This window comes from Leuresthes tenuis, unplaced genomic scaffold, assembly GCF_036924035.1.
Source record: "Leuresthes tenuis unplaced genomic scaffold, fLeuTen1.0.hap1 SCAF_3, whole genome shotgun sequence".
In the NCBI taxonomy this organism is placed as follows: Eukaryota; Metazoa; Chordata; class Actinopteri; order Atheriniformes; family Atherinopsidae; genus Leuresthes; species Leuresthes tenuis.
In genome coordinates, this window is record NW_027325357.1 from 26,492,399 (window position 1) to 26,511,487 (window position 19,089).

The 19,089-nt window shown below is 41.3% G+C and overlaps 1 protein-coding gene across 1 annotated transcript; it reads left to right on the forward strand.

Annotated features, from left to right (window-relative positions):
* Positions 1-3,474: 3,474 nt before the first annotated feature.
* On the forward strand, positions 3,475-16,421 carry LOC140303880 (uncharacterized). Its single transcript, XM_072382834.1, has 11 exons — positions 3,475-3,600; positions 4,312-4,501; positions 4,589-4,680; positions 4,770-5,002; positions 5,970-6,206; positions 6,293-6,367; positions 6,455-6,671; positions 8,561-8,769; positions 10,383-10,455; positions 14,013-14,130; positions 15,633-16,421. The coding sequence occupies exons 1-11, from the start codon at positions 3,585-3,587 to the stop codon at positions 15,826-15,828; spliced, it is 1,656 nt and encodes a 551-aa protein (XP_072238935.1). The 5' UTR covers positions 3,475-3,584; the 3' UTR covers positions 15,829-16,421.
* The last annotated feature ends 2,668 nt before the right edge of the window (positions 16,422-19,089 follow it).

A 19,089-nucleotide genomic window follows, 5' to 3' on the forward strand; every position in this document is an offset into this window, starting at 1 on the left:
GTCAATATCTCCAACTGAGTCTCTCCTGAGAAAAATCAATTTTATTCCTGACATTTGTGTTATCATCTCTCTTGCATATTACATATACAATAATTCTATAATTTAAAGCCACAGAGTCGCCACAAAAGTTACAAATCAGTTGAATTTGGGTTGTTGCAGAAATAAGATGTTAAATGTTTAGTAGCTAAAGCAGCAGTAGTAGACATTATTCAGCTCAAATGAGAACTAAAGCGCCCAGGTATGCAAAGCTTGTTAAAACATCTAAGTTGCCACTTTGCAATCTTCATCTCAACTTTGCTCAGTCAATACTGCATGTTTAGACAGATGATAAATGTCTTGACAGACAAAATTGACAGTTTACAGAATCCAGATGTGAACTGAAACTCATACTTCCACTAACTAGCTGAATATAATTGTCAAATATAAAGTTTCAACTTTAATTGAGTAAAGGCTGGAAAGGCTCATGACATGGTGGGCCATGAAGTGCACATTGAAGTGCAAAAACAGCAACAAAGGAGAAATGCAACATTTAATCCTTTAGAGAGGTGAAGACAGTTCTCGGTTTTGATTACACATCACCCAGTTTTGTTGCAAGAGGTCAGCTGTCTGTTTCTGAAGGGTACCCCTCTCATCAGTCCACTTAAACTAAGAACACAGAGCTGCTTTTGTCAATAAATTCTACGCCTAAACTGAGGCTGTTTTTTTATTTGTAGCCTCTGGTTCGGCAGTTAACGGGATAGCCAAGTGAACATTTTATGGCTTTTTTGGGGGTGTAGACCACCTAAAGTTCACTGCCAACAAACTTGACTGTACGCTGTCGATATCTGCTGAATCTGAGCATCACATTATCGTGAAGTAGGTTGTATGAGCTTCATTAGTTATGCTAACATTTTGCTGGTTTGCTACTCTATTTGTTTCCACTCTGCTTCCCTCTTGGCTTGATCATGGTACAAGCTGGAGGACACATCATACAGACAAGGCTTCAACTGCCACAATTCAAAAAGATTTGCTTTGTCATTTAAATTCTACAAGTATTGCTTTCCGCCTTTGGTGTCTGTCTCCACCGTTCAGATCTGTTTTGGTTTTTAGATGACACTACTGTCACACTTGTCCTGATCAACACATTCCACAATTCCATGATACATTCATATTGGTTGGTCCTATGATTGAGTAGGTCATAGCAGCAGTCATGCCACAGGATGACAGTGTCAGAAATTTGTGTCCACCTATCTCACCTCTCACTGTTTGATATATGACTGCCATCTTCAGCTATGATCAAGGATCACCACAATTTGCGTACGTTTGGCACGTTTGCCATCTTCTTTCATCTGGGATGGCCGAGGATAGCACAGCTTATACCAGGCATTGACTGTCGTGTTCGTTTGTCTGAGAGAAGATGTGTAAACTCCAAGTCTAGCTCAGAATTTATTAAATGATTCAAGGTTCAAGTCACACAGCGCTGTGGACCTCTCTCTGCCAGGCAGTCTGATCATAAAAAGGCTACCACTCTTTTGCAAAATAAACTTTTATATTGCCATACAAACTTGATGAAATATTATTGGTCCAAAAGTTGGGGAGAAGCCGTGGTTTAGACTTGGATTTCCTTGATTGGTCCTTGGTCCAATATCAGCCTCGTACCCCATCTCTGCTCCATTCAGATGTCTTCTGCCTGTGTGAGAAAGCTCCTCCCTAAGTCCCTGTATCTGGTACTTTTCCACTATAGGCTTCATGCCACCTGTTTTGACTCTCCCTGTAAGCATGTAGCAGTTTCTCTCAACACTCAACTCAGTCCCTTTCCTGGTTTTAACCCTTCACACTGTGGGGTTAATGTTGTTCCCTTCAAAATGGAGGGTATCAACTCTGTATAAGCACAACGCATAAATGTGTACAATAGAAGGTAATATTAAACCCTCAACAGACCAGGTCCAGATGAAAAAACTAAATACATAGTCTAATCAAAGTATCCCATATATAGCATAGATTTAAACACAGTTAAAATTGTAATCCAAATTTGACCAGCCTAAGAATTGCAGTGATTCATCTGGACCAAGTTTAAGATGGTCTAGATACGAAAAAGACAGTTAAATGTCCCTTTGTTGCCTTTACCCTCAGCAGCTGAATGAGAAGCTACAAGCCAAAGCCAGCTTTAGCGCTGTGTTACAGTATGAAGACGGGGAACCAGGAAACGACATTGGCCAGTTGAAATGGACTCTGATTTCATTCGATCACTCGCAAGAACTACTGTCCCTATCTTTTCTGTAAAAATTATGGGTTTTTTTGTTGTTTTTTTTAACTTTGTTGCATTTTTTTTTCTTTTGTTTTGCCCCTCAGGTGGTAAGTTGAAATCATAAGATGTGAAACACACTCTGAAGCTTAATTTTAATACAGTCAGGGCTATTGCTGCTCCAGGAACATTTGGTGTCTGATCATCGCATCTGGGAAACCACATCAAAAACCAGATATTTCGAATCTTCATATTCTTTTTAAATTAACCAAGTTTGCATGACTAACGACTCAATCGCACCAAAAAAATGGATAGCAGGAGTTGATATTATGCATACAAGGTTGGAGGAAAGTTTAGATCTTTTTCACTGCACTGAGTCACCACATCTGAAGTCAATTAATCAAGAGTGCAATGTCAGGCCTAAAGGCTTTCTCTCTTTTTGGCAGATAGGCAGATCGCATCAGTTAACTGCCTTCAGTCAAAGAGTTGATCAGTATCTGTCAAACCTAAGGCAGACCTTTTAAATCAGGTGTGAAGCGAAATGGTGCACCATTAGAAAGATTGTTCATTCTTGAGGCTAAAAGTCAAGTTAAAAAAATAGTTGAAGGACAGATGGTGGAACTAGATTATTCACTTAACAATAGTCTGTAAGTCAACAGTTGCAATTGCGGGACTTAAACATACTCATGACAAAGTGTCTCTTCCTTAGTTTATGTCAAATCAGTTGCGTGGTCAGATGGAATGTTAGATATTTAGCCGTTTTTTTGTTTTTTTTTTACAATTTTTTAGAAATAATTCACTTGAATGTTTCGCAACATTCGCCTGATTCGAGGTTGAACTAGAAGGTTAACTTTGCTTACATCACACCGACAGCTGAGGGTTAGCCACAGATACAACCCATAAAGGGGCGTCTTGCAGCTCAGACAGTTTTCTACAATCAGTTCTATTCTTTGAGGGCTAAATGTTGGTTGTAATTTAAATCTGTAAGTTAGCAGTTTTTCTTTTTTATTCATCGCTGAAAAAAAATCACAGAATCACATCAATCACAACTACATTCCTGTAGTTATGATCACACACACACACACACACCAAACAATAAGTGGTTTCGAAACTCCGCTAAATAATAACTCCTGTCTATCTTCGGAGGTGTGAAAATTCGCTATGGCACGCAATAAGCGGTCACGTGTCACGTGAACGTTGAATAATGATCGTTTTCACGTGTTTCGTAAGCAAACAGTCCCTCCCCCCCACAGTCCGTTTGCGTAGTAGTGTGATATAACTCTAACTCCTCTACCACCGTGGCACGTATACCGACCGTGGTTGCCAGCTACAGAAACCGTCACGCCCATAAACGCCAAGCATGTTACCCACTAAAGGTAAGATTGTTACTATTTTTTTTTTTGACCTCGTGAGTGGGTCTGCGGAAATAGCAACAGAATGGGGGCTTCCTTGGTGTGGCAGTCCAGGGTGCATTCAGTGTGTGTCCATGTTTTGTTTATGGGACCTGCTGTGGCTCGCGTCCGGCAGGTTCTTACGATGCGTTCACGCGTGAAACACCACAACGCGGACGAGTTGAAGTCGCTTTTGAGTTATTTAGGTGCCGTCCTATGCGTTACACCAGAAGTAAGACTTTTACTCACCCCCTCTGCGTGTTAAGCGACAGGTGGTTTGAACCGTCATTTTCAGCAAGCAAAGTTATCTGCTGCTTTCCTTGACAAAAAAAAAAAAATTAAAAAGCTTATAGTCAGGCTTATCATTTCAAAGGTTTTATTGCATCCGACGTGATAATAAAGTAAGCAATAATCTGATATTATTATAGACCACTAAAGCTGCTGGGAAAACAATCAGCAAAATGAATAACTACACACACACACACACACACACACACACACGCACACACATATAAATGTGTATGTATATATGTTCACATACACACATATGCGTGTGCCTGTGTGTATGTGTACATATATATATATATATATATATATATATGTATATGTAAAATATAGAGCCCTTAATCATATTGTAAAATGCAGGAATGAGGGGTTGTTGGTCACTAAGGCAAACTCCATCTGTTATTCCCCCAGTTCCTGACACCCCTGTGGAAGTCCTTGTGGACCTGCTAGTAAAAGCTAAGGACATAGCTGCAGCATGTGGTTCTGTTCCAGAGGACCTGAAAAGTCACTTGCAGAAGGCTTTGGACATTGCCAGTGGACTGGATGACTATTTGGAGAAAATGACCACACAAGAGAGCCAACCTCTGGCAGAGCTTTATAAGTATGCCATATGATTATTCCAGTGCTTGAAATGGACACTGTGTGAAAAAAAGATTCTGTTAATGATTTCCTGCTTACTTTATGGTAGAAAAACGGTGTCTCATGACTGGGATCAAGTGTACCAGGAGGGCAAGACAATGTTCCGGCTTCCCAAGGAGTGCATCACTGGACACGTTGAGGGTGCGACACTTATCCATACACCTCACTGAAATTCTGTTGATTGCTTCAACTGTTTTGTGATGGACTGTTTCTTTGTTTGTCTGTGGCAGGCCAAACCCTTAAGATGCTGATCCACATGAGCCAAGCCAGGAGGGTCTTAGAGATTGGGATGTTCACCGGCTATGGAGCTCTGTCCATGGCAGAGGGGCTCCCTGAGGATGGCTGCATAGTGGCCTGTGAGTTAGAGCCATATCTCAAAGAGTTTGCGCAGCCCATTTTTGACAAGTCTCCACATGGCAAGAAGATAACTGTCAAGACTGGATCTGCTATGGAAACCCTGAAGGTGAGATCTATGTCAGAGGGATTTATGCAGGGCTTCCTTTCATACATCTCACAGTGACGTCCTCTGTCATGTAATGGAATCTTTTCTGCAAGTTCACATGGAAACTTGTATTCAGTTTATGAAAAATTGGAAAATTTTTCAATCCAGAAAACTAGAAGAAATAGAGAGCAATGAAGCAAGTTTAAAAAAAAATGGAACTTGAGGAAAAAAAAAAAAAAGCAAAAACCTAGAGCCAGATGCATAAATGTGCAGTGAGAAAGTGTTCACCACACACACTTTTCAGACCATGCGTGCACATGTTTTAGGGTCATTTAACCCTGATTTGGTGAGTTGGAAATAGAAAAAGATGCAACAAAATTTAACTTAAAACTGGCAGTGTAACTTGAATAGCTTAGAATAGTGATTTATTTATTTTTTCTTTCTGATTTTGTGTCTTGTCAGTTTTTCCCATATACGCCTATTTAATTGTGGCTCCTATACATAACTGGTGCCATAGTTGTGCATGATGGCTATGGAAGACCTCACTAATGAGGCTTTAAAAAGAGAACTAGCATTTAGAGCTCATTCTGATTGTCTTGCATTGGACTGGCTCCTGTGCTGCTTCCAAAGGCTGTTTAGATTAACAGCGATTCAAACACTGTCTTTATATACAAATGCACACTTTCATTGCCATAGAGCCATTACTGAAGTTTTAGAAACAATCACAACAATAATGAAAATGTATCTAAAGAACAAACTGACCTAAAATGATTTGGAAGTTCAAATGTTTTGTTTATTTTGTCTTCTTAGAGAAAATTTGTCACATGTTCTGGAAGGGTCAAGTGACAGAATGACCCAGAATGATCCTTTACCTTTGTGCCCACTATTTGCTCAGTTAGTGACTTTGTAAAACCAGACTAGTCAAATATTAACGCTGACATTTTTGGGTACACGTGCCAATTTTTTAATGATCTTGTTCCCCTTTCAGGAATTGGCTGCTGCAGGCGAGCAGTTTGATATGGTCTTCATTGATGCTGACAAGAATAATTACATAAACTACTACAAGTTTATCATGGACAACAATTTGCTGAGATTGAGAGGGGTCATATGTATAGATAACTCGCTGTTCAAAGGAAGGGTTTATCTTAAAGACACCACTGATAGCAACGGACTGGCGCTTCGAGAGTTCAATCAATTTGTCTCGGATGATCCACGAGTGGAGCAGGTATGTTTTAGACCTATTTCACTTTAAAATGAATCGTTCGAATCCTTTTTCTCTTTTATGTTAATGCTGCCCCTTCTGTCTGAAAGGTAATTGTCCCTCTTCGTGATGGCATCAGTCTTATTCGGCGGGTGTCGGTGACCTCTGAGGGCTCGCTCGCTCAGGTACTGTTGACCTTACTCGATGACAGCGACTACATACACTCGCTGACTCTGTGTGACCATGCCTGTGTGGTAATCTTTTCCCTTTAGTTTAAAATAACAGACGATGAAGTTTTCCGTGGGGTCAAGGGCCGTTCCATCCTGGACCGAATGAGGCTTGATGGAAAGGTGGCCTACGTGACGGGCGGCGGGCAAGGCATTGGCCGAGCGTTTGCTCACGCTCTGGGAGAAGCTGGTGCAAAGGTGGCCGTGGTGGACCTGGATCCAGCTAAAGCTGAGGCAGTTGCAAAGGAGCTCTATCTAAAGGGTAAAGAATCATGTTATTAATTTACGGTTGACAAAACACATTTAGCACTGTGCAAAAGTCTTAAGCCACCCCTCTTTTCTTTATATTTCGCTCCCAAGCAACCACTTTCTCGGGTTCTTTTAAAGTGGTCTTGACCAATAGTTCTCCAGGCTTTCTTAAGGTCTTTCAAGGTTTTTCTTTAGGCATTGGCTACTTTTTCCCTCTTTTCCTTTTAGTCCAGTCCATGTACTTGACCATTTTCAAAGCGCTAAGTATTTTTTTATGCCATTGAGCATTAATCTATGAATGATTCAAGCACAAAAAAGGTACCTAACGCCAGAGATGAACCAGTGTTGTGTGTTTACACATAACAGCATAGCAAAGAGCCAATTCTAAAAAGTATCTTCAGGCACATTTACTAGAAGCTTGTCACAAAGACACACAATTTGTTCCCTTTTCTGTATTTGTTTACACAAAACATGCTGACAACACAGTTTGACAGATATAGAATGTTTTTTTTTTGCACCATAAAGATCCTATTGGCTGAAATCTTGGCTTATCTCAGCATAGTGTGCAGTGTGACTTTAAAAGTATGATAAACCTGGGCGACTGGAGGACAGAAGAAGATGTCGCATGTAGGACACCATCTAGAGCAGATGAACGGTATCTGAAAGGGATGTCGTTAAGAACTAGGCGGGAAAAATCCAACAAAGACCCGATATGTTCTTAATGGAAGGGCGGCTGTTAAAAAGCCCTTCTTAAGGAAGGGGAACGGGGAGGAAAGGTTAAGGTATGCCAAATGACAAGAGAAGTGGACTGAAAATCAGTGGTAACGCGTCTTATGGAGGGATGCCAAAATTTGGATGAATGTCAGAAGAGCAGTACAACAGTGAGCAAACACAGCCATCTGTAAAACATGATGGAGGCTCTGTCATTGTTTGGGGCAGCATTTCAGCCTGTGGTGTTGGGGATCTTGACAAAATTGACAAAATTAAGAACACAAAAAAGTACTGTCAAATTATGGTCCATCAGGAAAGCATCTGACTGGATTCAGCCAAAAAGGCAGCCAACATCCAAAGAAGAGCTTTGGAATGTCCTTCAAGAAGCCTGGAGAACTATTCCTGAAGACTAGTTGACAAGACAGCTTGTCTTAGAGGGTTCAGGCTATGTGCTCATACCAAATATTGACTCTCAAGCTTGCACATTTTATTCCTTATATACTGTATTTCCATTTATGTTTCCATGTTATATTTAAAGAAACAAAGGGTGACCTAAGACTTAATCACAGTGCTTTATGAAGCCTGAATATGCAACATTCCACCCTCCTCATGCTTATTGTGAAAGAAGGCGGAAGAGAGGACATTCTTTCCACCTCTGTCTGTCGTAACTGAAATATTGCGGCTCTTTTTACAGTTAATGGCTTCTTTTGTGGCTCAATCACTTCAGAGATACAATTGACAGCCACTAAAATAATGCCTTCTGTGAACACCTGTCAGAGACGGAGCAGTACATTGGCTCAAACTGGTTAAACTGGCCTAAGAATGTGTATTTGCTTGTGCAGCTAGTGGAGAGCTGGTGTATGGTGCATTTAACATTCATTAATTGTCAAACGATCAAGTTTACGCACTTGAAATTTAGTTAAAATGCTCTGAATTAAATCTAAACCTGTTTGTAGTGTTTTGCCAGCAGATGGCAGCATACTAAAGGATAAATTGATGAAATGTGTTCCTCTGCACCTGTGCTGATGTGATTATTGTCTCACAGAATGAAACATCCCACAGACATAACAGAAGAAAAGTAGAATGCAATTCAGACTGATCCTTAATGAGTTTATTTGCTATTTTTACACACTACCTTTACACACCTCTTCTGAAATATTCGACCATTGTCTGTGTTTTTTTTCTTGTCAGGTATCCACGCTGTTTCCATCACAGCGGACATCAGCAAGTCAGATGATGTCCAGAGGATGGTAGACGCCATCGTCTCCAAATGGGGAGCGATCCACGTCGCTTGTAACAATGCGGGCGTCAACAAGAACTCAGCCAGCGAAGACACCAGTTTAGAGGAGTGGGACCGAACCTTTAACGTGAACCTGAGGGGGACCTTCATGTGCTGTCAGGTGTGTATCATCCTCTGAGAGCGCCTGGAATGTGTGACAGAGTGCGACAGCACTCCATCAACTTGCTTAAGTGTGATGACGAGCAACTTTTGGAGCCAAATGAAACTTAAGTGTAAATTGATTTTGTAACTCATTCACACGCTGTAGAAAGACAGGTTTCTATTATGAGGGAGGCAGGGAAAATTCCACTTGCACTGATTTTACAAATTTTCTCTCTTGATAGAAATTATGTGATCAAACAGAGATAGAATCAGTTGAACTGAGACCTTTACTTTAGATGGATTAGAACACAGTTGTATTGATTTGAGTCACAACTTGTATTTTCAAAAAGAAACAGACAGAAAGATCTGTCAATTAAAGGAAACTCCTTTTTCCGATTTGTGACTAGTTTAAGACTGGTCAGTGGGTTTTCTGAAGCTTCAGAAGCTTACCAGAGATATTCCAAACTACTCGTTTGGAAATATACTGATATCACAGGTTTAGAATCAAAGAACTTTATTGATTCCAAAAAGTTAATTTACAGCAACTCTGGCTCTTTCAACTCACAATTAGTCACATGTTGGCGACAAAAATGAATCAGATGCAGGATGAATTAACTTTAATAAACAAGCAGCATTGCTGGGGGTCAGAAATTTGAATTTATACTTTATTCAAGGTGCTAAGGAGTTATTTAGACCATTTCCTGCTTTAAGAGCCTGACAGAAGAAGGGTTTCATCTTAACATCAGCCAGATGGCAGCAAAATGAGTGGGCTTGATAAATAATGGTTTTTGGTTTGCAAATGACCTGATTTCTATCTTTATTTGCAACTTAAAGTTTTTCGAGAGATATTTTTCTTTATCTCCAGGAGTTTGTAGACCTCATCCAGAGTTAAAAGTTGTGAATCCCACAAACCCTTTCACACCTGTTAAGCAAACTTCAGTCTCTAATTTGCCAGCGATGAGCCTGACATGGTGCAGGCACACTGTTCAGCAGGTAGATATTAGATTTATTCAACTCACTATATTTACATAGCGCCAGTTTACAACATGTTGTCATGCGAAGGCACCTTAAACAGGGAATAAGCAAGTCCATTTGAATCCAGTTCTAATCCAATTTACTCTATTGCACTTTGAATTCAATTGATTTGAATAGAATGTAATCCAATTCAGTCCAAATGAGTCGGAGTGAATCCTCTCTTTGATTCAATTGGACAGTGAAAGAGTGTTAAAGGACAGAGCCAGAAACAAACACAAAAACACAAGACAGAGTTCTCCTGCTTAAAATAAAAATGAATGAATAAAGTATGAGTGTAACACCTAATTGATTCTTGATCACATATTCCTTCTGTGCTCTATTTCTGTCAAAGCCAGTGAGATAATGACCTAATTAACCACGGGCTAACTGTCTCGGGTTTCTAAATTTAGTTCTGTAATATCTTGGCTCAGTCCGACATTTACATATACAACATGCACATCTTCAAGTCCACTTATGTGCACCCGATGCTTTCCTGTCTCCTGTGACAGACTGCATGTTTTGATGTTGATCTGTGCTCAGGCTGTTGGTGTGGCATATCAGCGCCCTAATAATATGAATGTTTAATATGTCTCCTTCCCCCCTGAATCCTTGCCTTAGGCAGCAGGTCGAGTGATGTTAAAGCAAGGATACGGAAAGATTATCAACACAGCCTCCATGGCCAGTCTAATAGGTGAGTGATGATTCCATTCCCTGTTCTGTCTCTCTCTCTCTCTCTCTCTCTCCCTCTCTCTGGAGCCCCTCCATGTCTGCTTTTAATCTCTCCGTTTTGGAGTGGAACATTGGGCAGAGAGGAGGGGGAGTTAAATATATTCGTGCTGTACAGCTATGTGGGACAGTACACATCACACTAGACAGTTTTCATCATCGAGACAGAAAGTAATTCTTGCAGTTTTCCTGCTTATGAGACGCTTAAAGTGAACCCACGTATTTGAAATTGGGATTAGGTGGCTTTTCTCCTTCGCAAGTTTGGGCCTCTTGTGTAGAGCTGCATCTACCCCTGCATACAGTAAGCACAGCAGGAAATACAAAGTGTTGTGATTGCGTCTCAGCGAGGCACTTTTGCATCATAATAAACATCCCCTCTCTGCGGAGCTGTGTGGAGGATGTGGAAGGCAACCTGAGGTCCAAAATGGGAGGGGAGGGTTCCTGTGCAACAGCAAAAAATAAATAAATAAAAAAACCCAGCCTGTGCCAGCGGCCTTGTTTGAACAGCGGAAGACAGAGTTTGGTGAGAGCCTAGTTAAAGCCTTTCAGTTCGCAGCACTGGTGTAGTGCTCCTCTTCCAACAGGTTCCTCCAGAGGAACAGCAACACTTCATCAGCAGTATAGCCAAATCGCCTGTAAAACGCTGTGCCATATGGGCCCCAGTCCCGACTGCAGGAGCAATCTGTAAAACAGGAGCATGCTGGTAAATAGAGGCCGGCATAAAAGAAATGATCAATTACTCGCATTACGTTCGAGTCCTTCAGGAATTTACTTTATCACTCTGGACATCTGTTATGATATTGTCATAATGTGTAATCAGATGGGACCTGTTCTAGCCAAGTGGAAGCCCAAAAAGCGGCCGTAAATGTCCAATTAGAATTCACAATGACAGCTTTTTGTCCATCTGTTGGATAAAATGTGTGTGCCTTGCTAAATCTCTTCCACACACGCGCGCACACACACTCTTGAACAGAAACGTCGCTCTTTTTTCTGAACGACGACCAGCAGTTCACAGACAGGAAATATGGCCTTACTGTGGTATTTGTGACTCACCCACTCAAACCTGCACATCTTTGCTGCTCAGTAATGTACATGAGAGCAGCCGCACCGTTCAGGTAGAGGAGAGCAACATTTGAACTCCTTATCTGCTCAGAGGAATTCCGAATGTAAAGACGGGCCCGATAAAGAGCATGTTTTCTCCCACTTGAAGTGGGCAATAAGTAGCAGGGTGAATGTTAAAGAAGGCTTTGGAGAATGCGCTCCTTTTACCTCCTTCTCCCTTCTCTGGGGATTACTTCTCTTTAATATGGTGAAAACATCAATGCAAGTTTATTTAAAGGATGAAGGCATTTTCTGAATGGTATTTTGGGGCCGTATCATCAGGTCTTGAACGAGGATTAGTGCTGTTAGGCATTTTGAGCTGTGTTTCCTGTCCTGATAAGTCGGATTTCACCTTCAATCTGCTAGTAAGCCCTGGGCTCTGCTCCTCCTCGCCTGCTTCTCTGAGGTCCTAGCCCAGCTTTATCCAGCCCAGCCCTACCCAGCCTTACCATCTCCCGCAATCTCATCCTGCTCATCCTTCTCTTTATACGTTATTTCTTCATCACTTATCAACTTTTACCTCTATTGTGCACATTTGCTGGATGCTCCAGCCTTCTTCTCCCCAGGACAGCTTTCTGCCTCTCTGCAGCTGGAAAGTATTTATCATCCCGGTCTCACACTGAAGCCATTTGGCAGTCAGATCGGCAGGTGATGAGGTTAACTACTAAAGTTGTATGTAACTTGGAGCCTTCCTTATGATGATTAATCAACCAGCAGAAAATGAGCCCCTGTCCCGGCATCCCATGCAGTGTGCAGCATCTGTGATGGTCAAGGCAAACAAATGGCTCCCTGCTTTTGTTGCTAAGGACAGAGCATAACTGGACATTATAAGCAATTAATTTTACATGACTTCATCCGTAGAGTCCCCTGCAGCTAATGGAAGAGCTTTTATGTGGTACCCAGAGGAAACTGCATTTGCTAGAATGCTACAGCATATAAAATCACGTGAAAAAAAAAATATTACCTCTTTCAGTTCACAGGTTTCATGTATCAGGAGTTGGGACACAATGAAAAATAAATAAAAATCTGGTATTTAACACATCTTAACATTAGGGGGGAAAAAAGATCAGATGAACAACAACACACAAAATATTACACCATGTCAATATTAATGTAACAAAAGCTAAGCCAAATGCAGAAGCAGTACGGTCCACCCCGTGATTCAGTAGCTTGCAGGACCACCTTTAGCAGCAATAATTTGGAAGTAATAATGTTCTGTTTGATGTTGTCAGTTTCTCACATCCTTTACAATGTTGCTCTCTTAAAGAATATCACAGTATTTTAGTCGGGTTGAGTTCTGAACTTTATCTAGGAACCCCTTGATTCTTTGTCAGCTTTTGTGTTGTATGGATCATTTTTCTGTTTTTTTTCTGTCAGACAGATGGCCTCACATTTGACTCCAGAACACTTTGGTAAATAGAGGAGTTCAGTGTTGACTTAATCGCTGCAAAAGAGGCCCAAATCATCAGCCCTCCACCACCGTGCTTGACAGTTGGTGTGAGGTGTTTGTGCTGATATGCTGTGTTTGGTTCTCACCAACCGTGCTGCTGTGCATTATGACCAAACATCTCCACATCTGGTCTTGGACATTGTCTTGTGGTTTGTTCAGATGTAACTTTACAAACCTAAGCTGTGCTGCCATGTTCTTTTTGGAGAGAAGAGGCTTTCTCCTGCAACCCTTCCAAACAAGCCATACTTGTTCAGTCTTTTTCTAACTGTACTGTCATGAATTTAACATTTAACATGTAAACCGAGGCCTGGTGAGTCTGAGATGTAGCTTTAGGGTTTTGTACAGTTTCTCTGAGCCTTAAACAATCTGAAGTTGGGGTGAACTTGCTGGGACGTCCAATCCTGGGAGGATTAACAGCTGTCTTAAATGTTTTCCTCTTGTGAATAATCTTTCTCACTGTAGAATGATGGACTCTAAATAGTTTGGAAATGGCCTTATAACCTTTCCTAGATTGATGGGCAACAACAACCTTCTCTAAGGTCATTGCTGATGTCTTTCCACCTTTGTATTGTGTTAACACACACCTGAATGCTGCAGAGCAGCAAAATGACAAAACATCTGATTTTATAGAGGTGCTCTCACTTGCTGTTAATCAGCTGTAGCAGTACAGGTTAGATTGGTACACACTGCATTTTGGTTTAGTTTTTGTTTTGCAAAGCAAAAAACAAAATGTCATGTAATATGTGTTGCTGTCATTCTGAAGTTGTGATTACGTCAGATTTCTTTCTTTTTTTTCTTTGCATGACTGTTAGCTGTTAGCACCCCTTCCAGAAGGAATTACTTAGTTCTTAAATGGTATGAAAAAAGAATGAAGTTTATATGGGGTGTTTGACAGAATGTGCCATTATTGATGATGCAGTAAATTATACTTCCCTAAGCCTTTCTTTTTCTGTCCACTTTCTCTTCTGTAGTCCCCCATCCTCAGAAGCAGCTTTCCTACAACACATCCAAGGCTGGAGTGGTCAAACTGACTCAGACTCTGGGCACTGAGTGGATTGACAGAGGAGTGTGTGTTAACTGCATCTCACCGTAAGTGTTGTCTACTGTTCTGGGTTTTGTGCCAGAGCACACCTGTCCACCTTTTGATTGTTTTATGGGACTCAGCGGCTGAAGGAGCTGGTGATTAGTGTTCTTTATTTTTACTTTCATATTGAAGAGCCCCGTTTGAGAATGATTGACCTAATTTAAGTCCTCAAACAATGCATCAGAGCTTAATTAGATGACGTCTTGAGGGATGAATCAACCAAACACTTGCTCTAATTGTTCTGTTCAATTAGGGAATCAAATTTGCAACCTCACGCCAAGTGTCGCCACAACAATAGCGCTTTGTTTGTATCTATTTGTCTGTGAAGCTTAGTGCTGGGAAGAAAAGAGGAGAACACAAGAAAGGCTTTTGAGTGTGTGTTTGTTGGGCGGGTGGGGGGTGTTGTTAAGTGGAGCATCCCTTAGCCCCAGCCATTCCCGTGCAAATCCATCCGGTGACAGTGGGCGAACCAGGCCCAGTCACAGCCCCAGAACAAAGCCCTCACACATGCGCCACGCTCGGCTTTATTTATCTGTAGCTTGTTTGCTAATTTTAATTTGCAAAGAAGCAATTCTCTCTCCCCTCGCTAACTGGGTGTCTCAATGGGCCGCTGATTTCTTTGAAGTGACAGTCGGTAAATATGCATAAAAAAGGGACACAATTAGCGCTCGCGAGGTTGACTGGAGCCTGATTCCATTGGCAACTTTAGCCGCAGCGGTGATAAGCTGCATTATCTGGAAAATTGGCTGAGGGAAAACAGTACCTCTGATTGCCAGGAAAGGTTCCAGATAACAGGGCAGCTGAAGAGAAATATAATTGAGGTGGAATATGTTAACCAAGGTGTCACATGCGCTCCTTGGAAGTGCTAATTTAGCCAAATGTTGGAATTCCATATCAAGGCACCAGGATATATTGTACAATGATTCCAGCTTTATGGCTTTTAGTCACCGTCACACCGATTGTGTTTAGAGCCAGAAACCGTCTCATATTAGGCACAGAACGGGCATATTGACATATTTATTCAAATGTAAGCTCTCTGATCCGTGACTGTTGGAAGTGGAGAGAACAACATTTGTTGTGACATAATGAAGAGCTATTTGACACCAATTTTTTGGTAAATTCTACCTAAATACTGTCACAGCATCAAAGGGTAGTTCAAGCATATTGCAGTGAAGAGTCGGACCAGGAATTATGAGGAAGTTGAATATAATAAGTAGGTAACCAAGGGCTGTGAGCAAATTATGCCAGACGTCCCATCATACCTGTGGGCTTTTCCTGAGACGTGCCAGTCATTAAAGTGCCCCCAGTCCCACTGTAAATATCATCAGAGACGCCACACCATGCCCTTTCTTCAAAGGATAATTGGGTTTATTTTTGTCACCAAAGCGGTGGCTCTGAAACAATGCTGTCACTCCTGGCTCTGCACTGTGATGCCTTCTGATTTCATTGTGCTTTTTCTATTTTTTTTTCTCTCTCACCCCCCCTCTTTCTCTCTCTCTCTTTTCAGGGGGATTGTTGACACCCCTCTCATCCACTCTGAGGATCTGAGGCCTCTGGTGCAGCGCTGGCTGTCAGATATCCCTGCTGGTAGACTGGCTCAAGTGACAGACCTGCAAGCTGCAGTGGTCTACTTGGCATCTGACGCCTCTGACTACATGACAGGGCATAACTTAGTCATAGAGGGTGGGCAAAGTCTGTGGTAGAGGCTGCAGATGAAGAGATGAAAACTTCTCCCCCTCTTCACTCTCTTGAGAGGCATCTCAGAAAGAAGTAGCATCCACATTATCTGCTTTAGACATGTTCACTGATGTATCACTCTAAATTTTTGAAGATGGATAATCTTTTACGTTGCGATGAGATGACCGGTTGATTATTACTGTATCTTCTGTGTATCCCGTAGAGGTTCTACTTCCTGTCCAGGGTGTTACAACTCAGCTTTTTAGAAGATGAAGAGGATATGTATGACATTATATCCTGAAAAGAGCTCTGACAGCCGCCGGTCTTTGAGAAGTTAAGAAGTAGTCAGAAGAAAAAGAAAAAAAAACAAATCTGTCGGGTAGCTTCAAAACCGTGTCAACAACTTCCATGTTTTCTGTTACATTCTTTTTACACGGCTGGGACTTTGTTGGTAAAATTCACTACAGTGTGGATGATGATGATATTAATATTATAAGGGTTGCAAGTATGCTGTATTTAGTAATGTGGCCAGTACAGGTGGGGAGGGGTAATAAAAGGACTGCAGCTTTTGTACTGTGATACACTAAAATAGGTGTTGCAATAAATGTCACTACGTTTGCTGCATTATTTTTACAATGTGTCTGTGCCAGGAGTAAAATGTTGTTAGTTGTTTTATTTTTTTAATTAAGAATTCACACGTCTTTAACGCAATACGACTGTTTCAGTGGCGACCACCAGTTTCTATTTGCCCCAAAATGGGCGTTCAGTGTCCGCTTTGCATCTTGACACCCCCACTCCCTGTGGCGCAGGACTCACGGACGGTGTGACAGCATCCCAGTCCACCTCTCTCCAGCTCTTTCTTGCCAAATGGTCCCTGCAAGTGGTGCCCGTGAGGACCCTCTTAATTGCTCCATTAACTGTTTGTGTGCTGAAAAACACTGCTTAAAGGACAGGCTAGCTGAGGACGTGACCCCAGTCGCTGCAATTATATGAAAAGTAGTGGCCAATTAGCGCTCTATGCAATGTGACACTGTTGGTGTTTATGTGAGTAACTTCAACTTCTCACTGGTACTGACCGTTCTCTGATTTACATAATTGGGGGGGATTGGTCATTAATGGGAATGGCTGTGTGAGAGGATCCCATTAAGATATGGAGTGAGATCTGATCATCTCCACTCTCTGCTATGTATCTGCAGCTGAACTGCCACATTGGCAATTATTAGGATTCTTATCCTTTTATTTTTTGGTGAAACCTCACACTGTGGTGCAGTGTAGATGTAAGACTTTGCAGAATCTGTTTACAAGAAGGGCCAGCTTGTCACTTAGAGGCTGTTTCTCTGTTCTGCCACTGAGGGGCAGTATGCAGTCATGCTGCCCTCAAATAATGACAAAGTTAGAAGAGGTTATGCATTATTTGCCATCATCTAAAGGTAATGACTATGAGCTGTCATATGTATGAGGATATTGTTATAAGAACACCTCCAATTCTAGTGTTCAAACAGCTCATCATAAGAATCAAAGAGGAGGTGAATAAATACTAATATATTTTCAATTAAATGTGCTTTGATAGTGGACAATTTCAAATGCATTAAAATTGTAATTTGTCCAGCTCTATTGTTTAGCTTTAGTTTGAATAGCTGTTAAAAGTTAAGGAGTGGTGAGTTTGAATTTAAACATTATGGCTGGAAAGATCAATATCTATTCAAAGTTGAATGCCAACCCCTTCAAAACAAGTTTTCAATGATAAACCTCTGTCTTCCGAGGTAGGAAAACGCTCTACGGATAGATTTGACATTAGTTTGTTGCCTTCCATCAAGGGTAGGCAAAAAAAAAAAGTCCTTCACAAACTTGTGACACTCATTTTTCACCCTCAGTTCTTTTTCCAGCAAGTCATTGTCATCATTTAGTGGAGGTGTCTAAACTGTTGTTTTGCTGTCATGTTTTGCACCACATTAACCTCTTTCACAGCCCCACTGGAGAGGTCCTGTTTTCCTTCAGCACTGCTGCCAAAAGAGCCAAATCCATAATTTGAGTGGCAAAACACGATCTCTTGAATGCAATAACCTGCTTCACGCGCTGTAAGTGATCTGGAATCCATTATTTATCGCCCCCTTTTGCTGCCATTACACCGAAGAGTGGGACCCTGTTGTACGAAGTGCTGTTGTGCTAAACAGCTCCCCGGCAGAAAAAAGCCACTTGTGCCCTCACACTTCAGCTCAACTTTGATTAATGCTCTGCTCTGTCGCGGCATGAAACGTTTTACAGCCGCAGCCGTTCAGATGAAGACCTGGGTCGATGCCGAACAACATCACAAGACCGTATGCGCTGCAAAGCGGCCTGTGTCCGGGTGACAAGAGGACCCAAGGGTTTATGGATGACATATTAACATTTGACAGTATCAATACACTTTTATTGATGGATTATAGCGTCCTGTTTCATACCCACTCAGTGAAGTGTTCAAAGATGAAATGTTACCCCTTCATAAATTGAGTTGCGCCAGCTGATGTTATCATCAGAGGTGGGACTGTGCGACAGCAAAAAGAAAATGTCAACATTTATCTTCTAATAAGGGCAAGGGAATGCTATGTGAACTTCAAACTTAATGACCTGAGACAATTTAATTTGACTAATTATTACATGATGGGAGAAAAAAACGAAAAAAAAAAAACAGGATCTATCGCAGCCAAAATATCAAGCCATTTTGTGTCCAGATTCAGGAGTCGTTTTAAAAGCGGCATTATTCCAAGTGAATGTCTTAAATCATTTGAAATTAAGAATGTAGATGTATGCAGTAGCTAGTCTATCTGTAGTTTTTGCAACCGTTTTTGGTAAATTGCCGATTGTATGTCCAAAATACAGGGTAATGTGGTGTGTCGGCTGGTATAGCTAATGCTAGCTAGACTGGTCAGCGAGCCCAACATTGAGCAAAAACCTTCCGGGTTTCTGACTTCCGAGTGAAAAATGTTAAACTTTGTGTTTTGTCATTCCCAACTTTAAGTTTCTACAGTGCTTTCACAGCCAAATGCAACTCAGCTTGTGGTCCATGCGGTGTGCACCGAGACAACGTAGCCATCAGGCTGGCTTAATGATAACATAATGTAGTTGTCTATAGACTATCTATGTCACCGTGAGCTCCCAAACATGCTGACCATAACTCAATTACACAGAAGCTCATTGTGGTAGACATTTTACTGTGATATCTAGGAGGATACGATTAGAAAGAAAAGATGCTCCAAAATGATTAACAGAATAATTGGATAATTTCATGATATTGTTAGCCCGATTTT

What these genes read in the sequence shown, in the direction of transcription:
- LOC140303880 (XM_072382834.1), top strand. An exon ending in CCTCTGGCAGAGCTTTATAA is followed by an intron (nt 4,502 to 4,588) that starts GTATGCCATATG and finishes ACTTTATGGTAG; the next exon opens with AAAAACGGTGTCTCATGACT. An exon ending in CTGCTATGGAAACCCTGAAG is followed by an intron (nt 5,003 to 5,969) that starts GTGAGATCTATG and finishes TTCCCCTTTCAG; the next exon opens with GAATTGGCTGCTGCAGGCGA.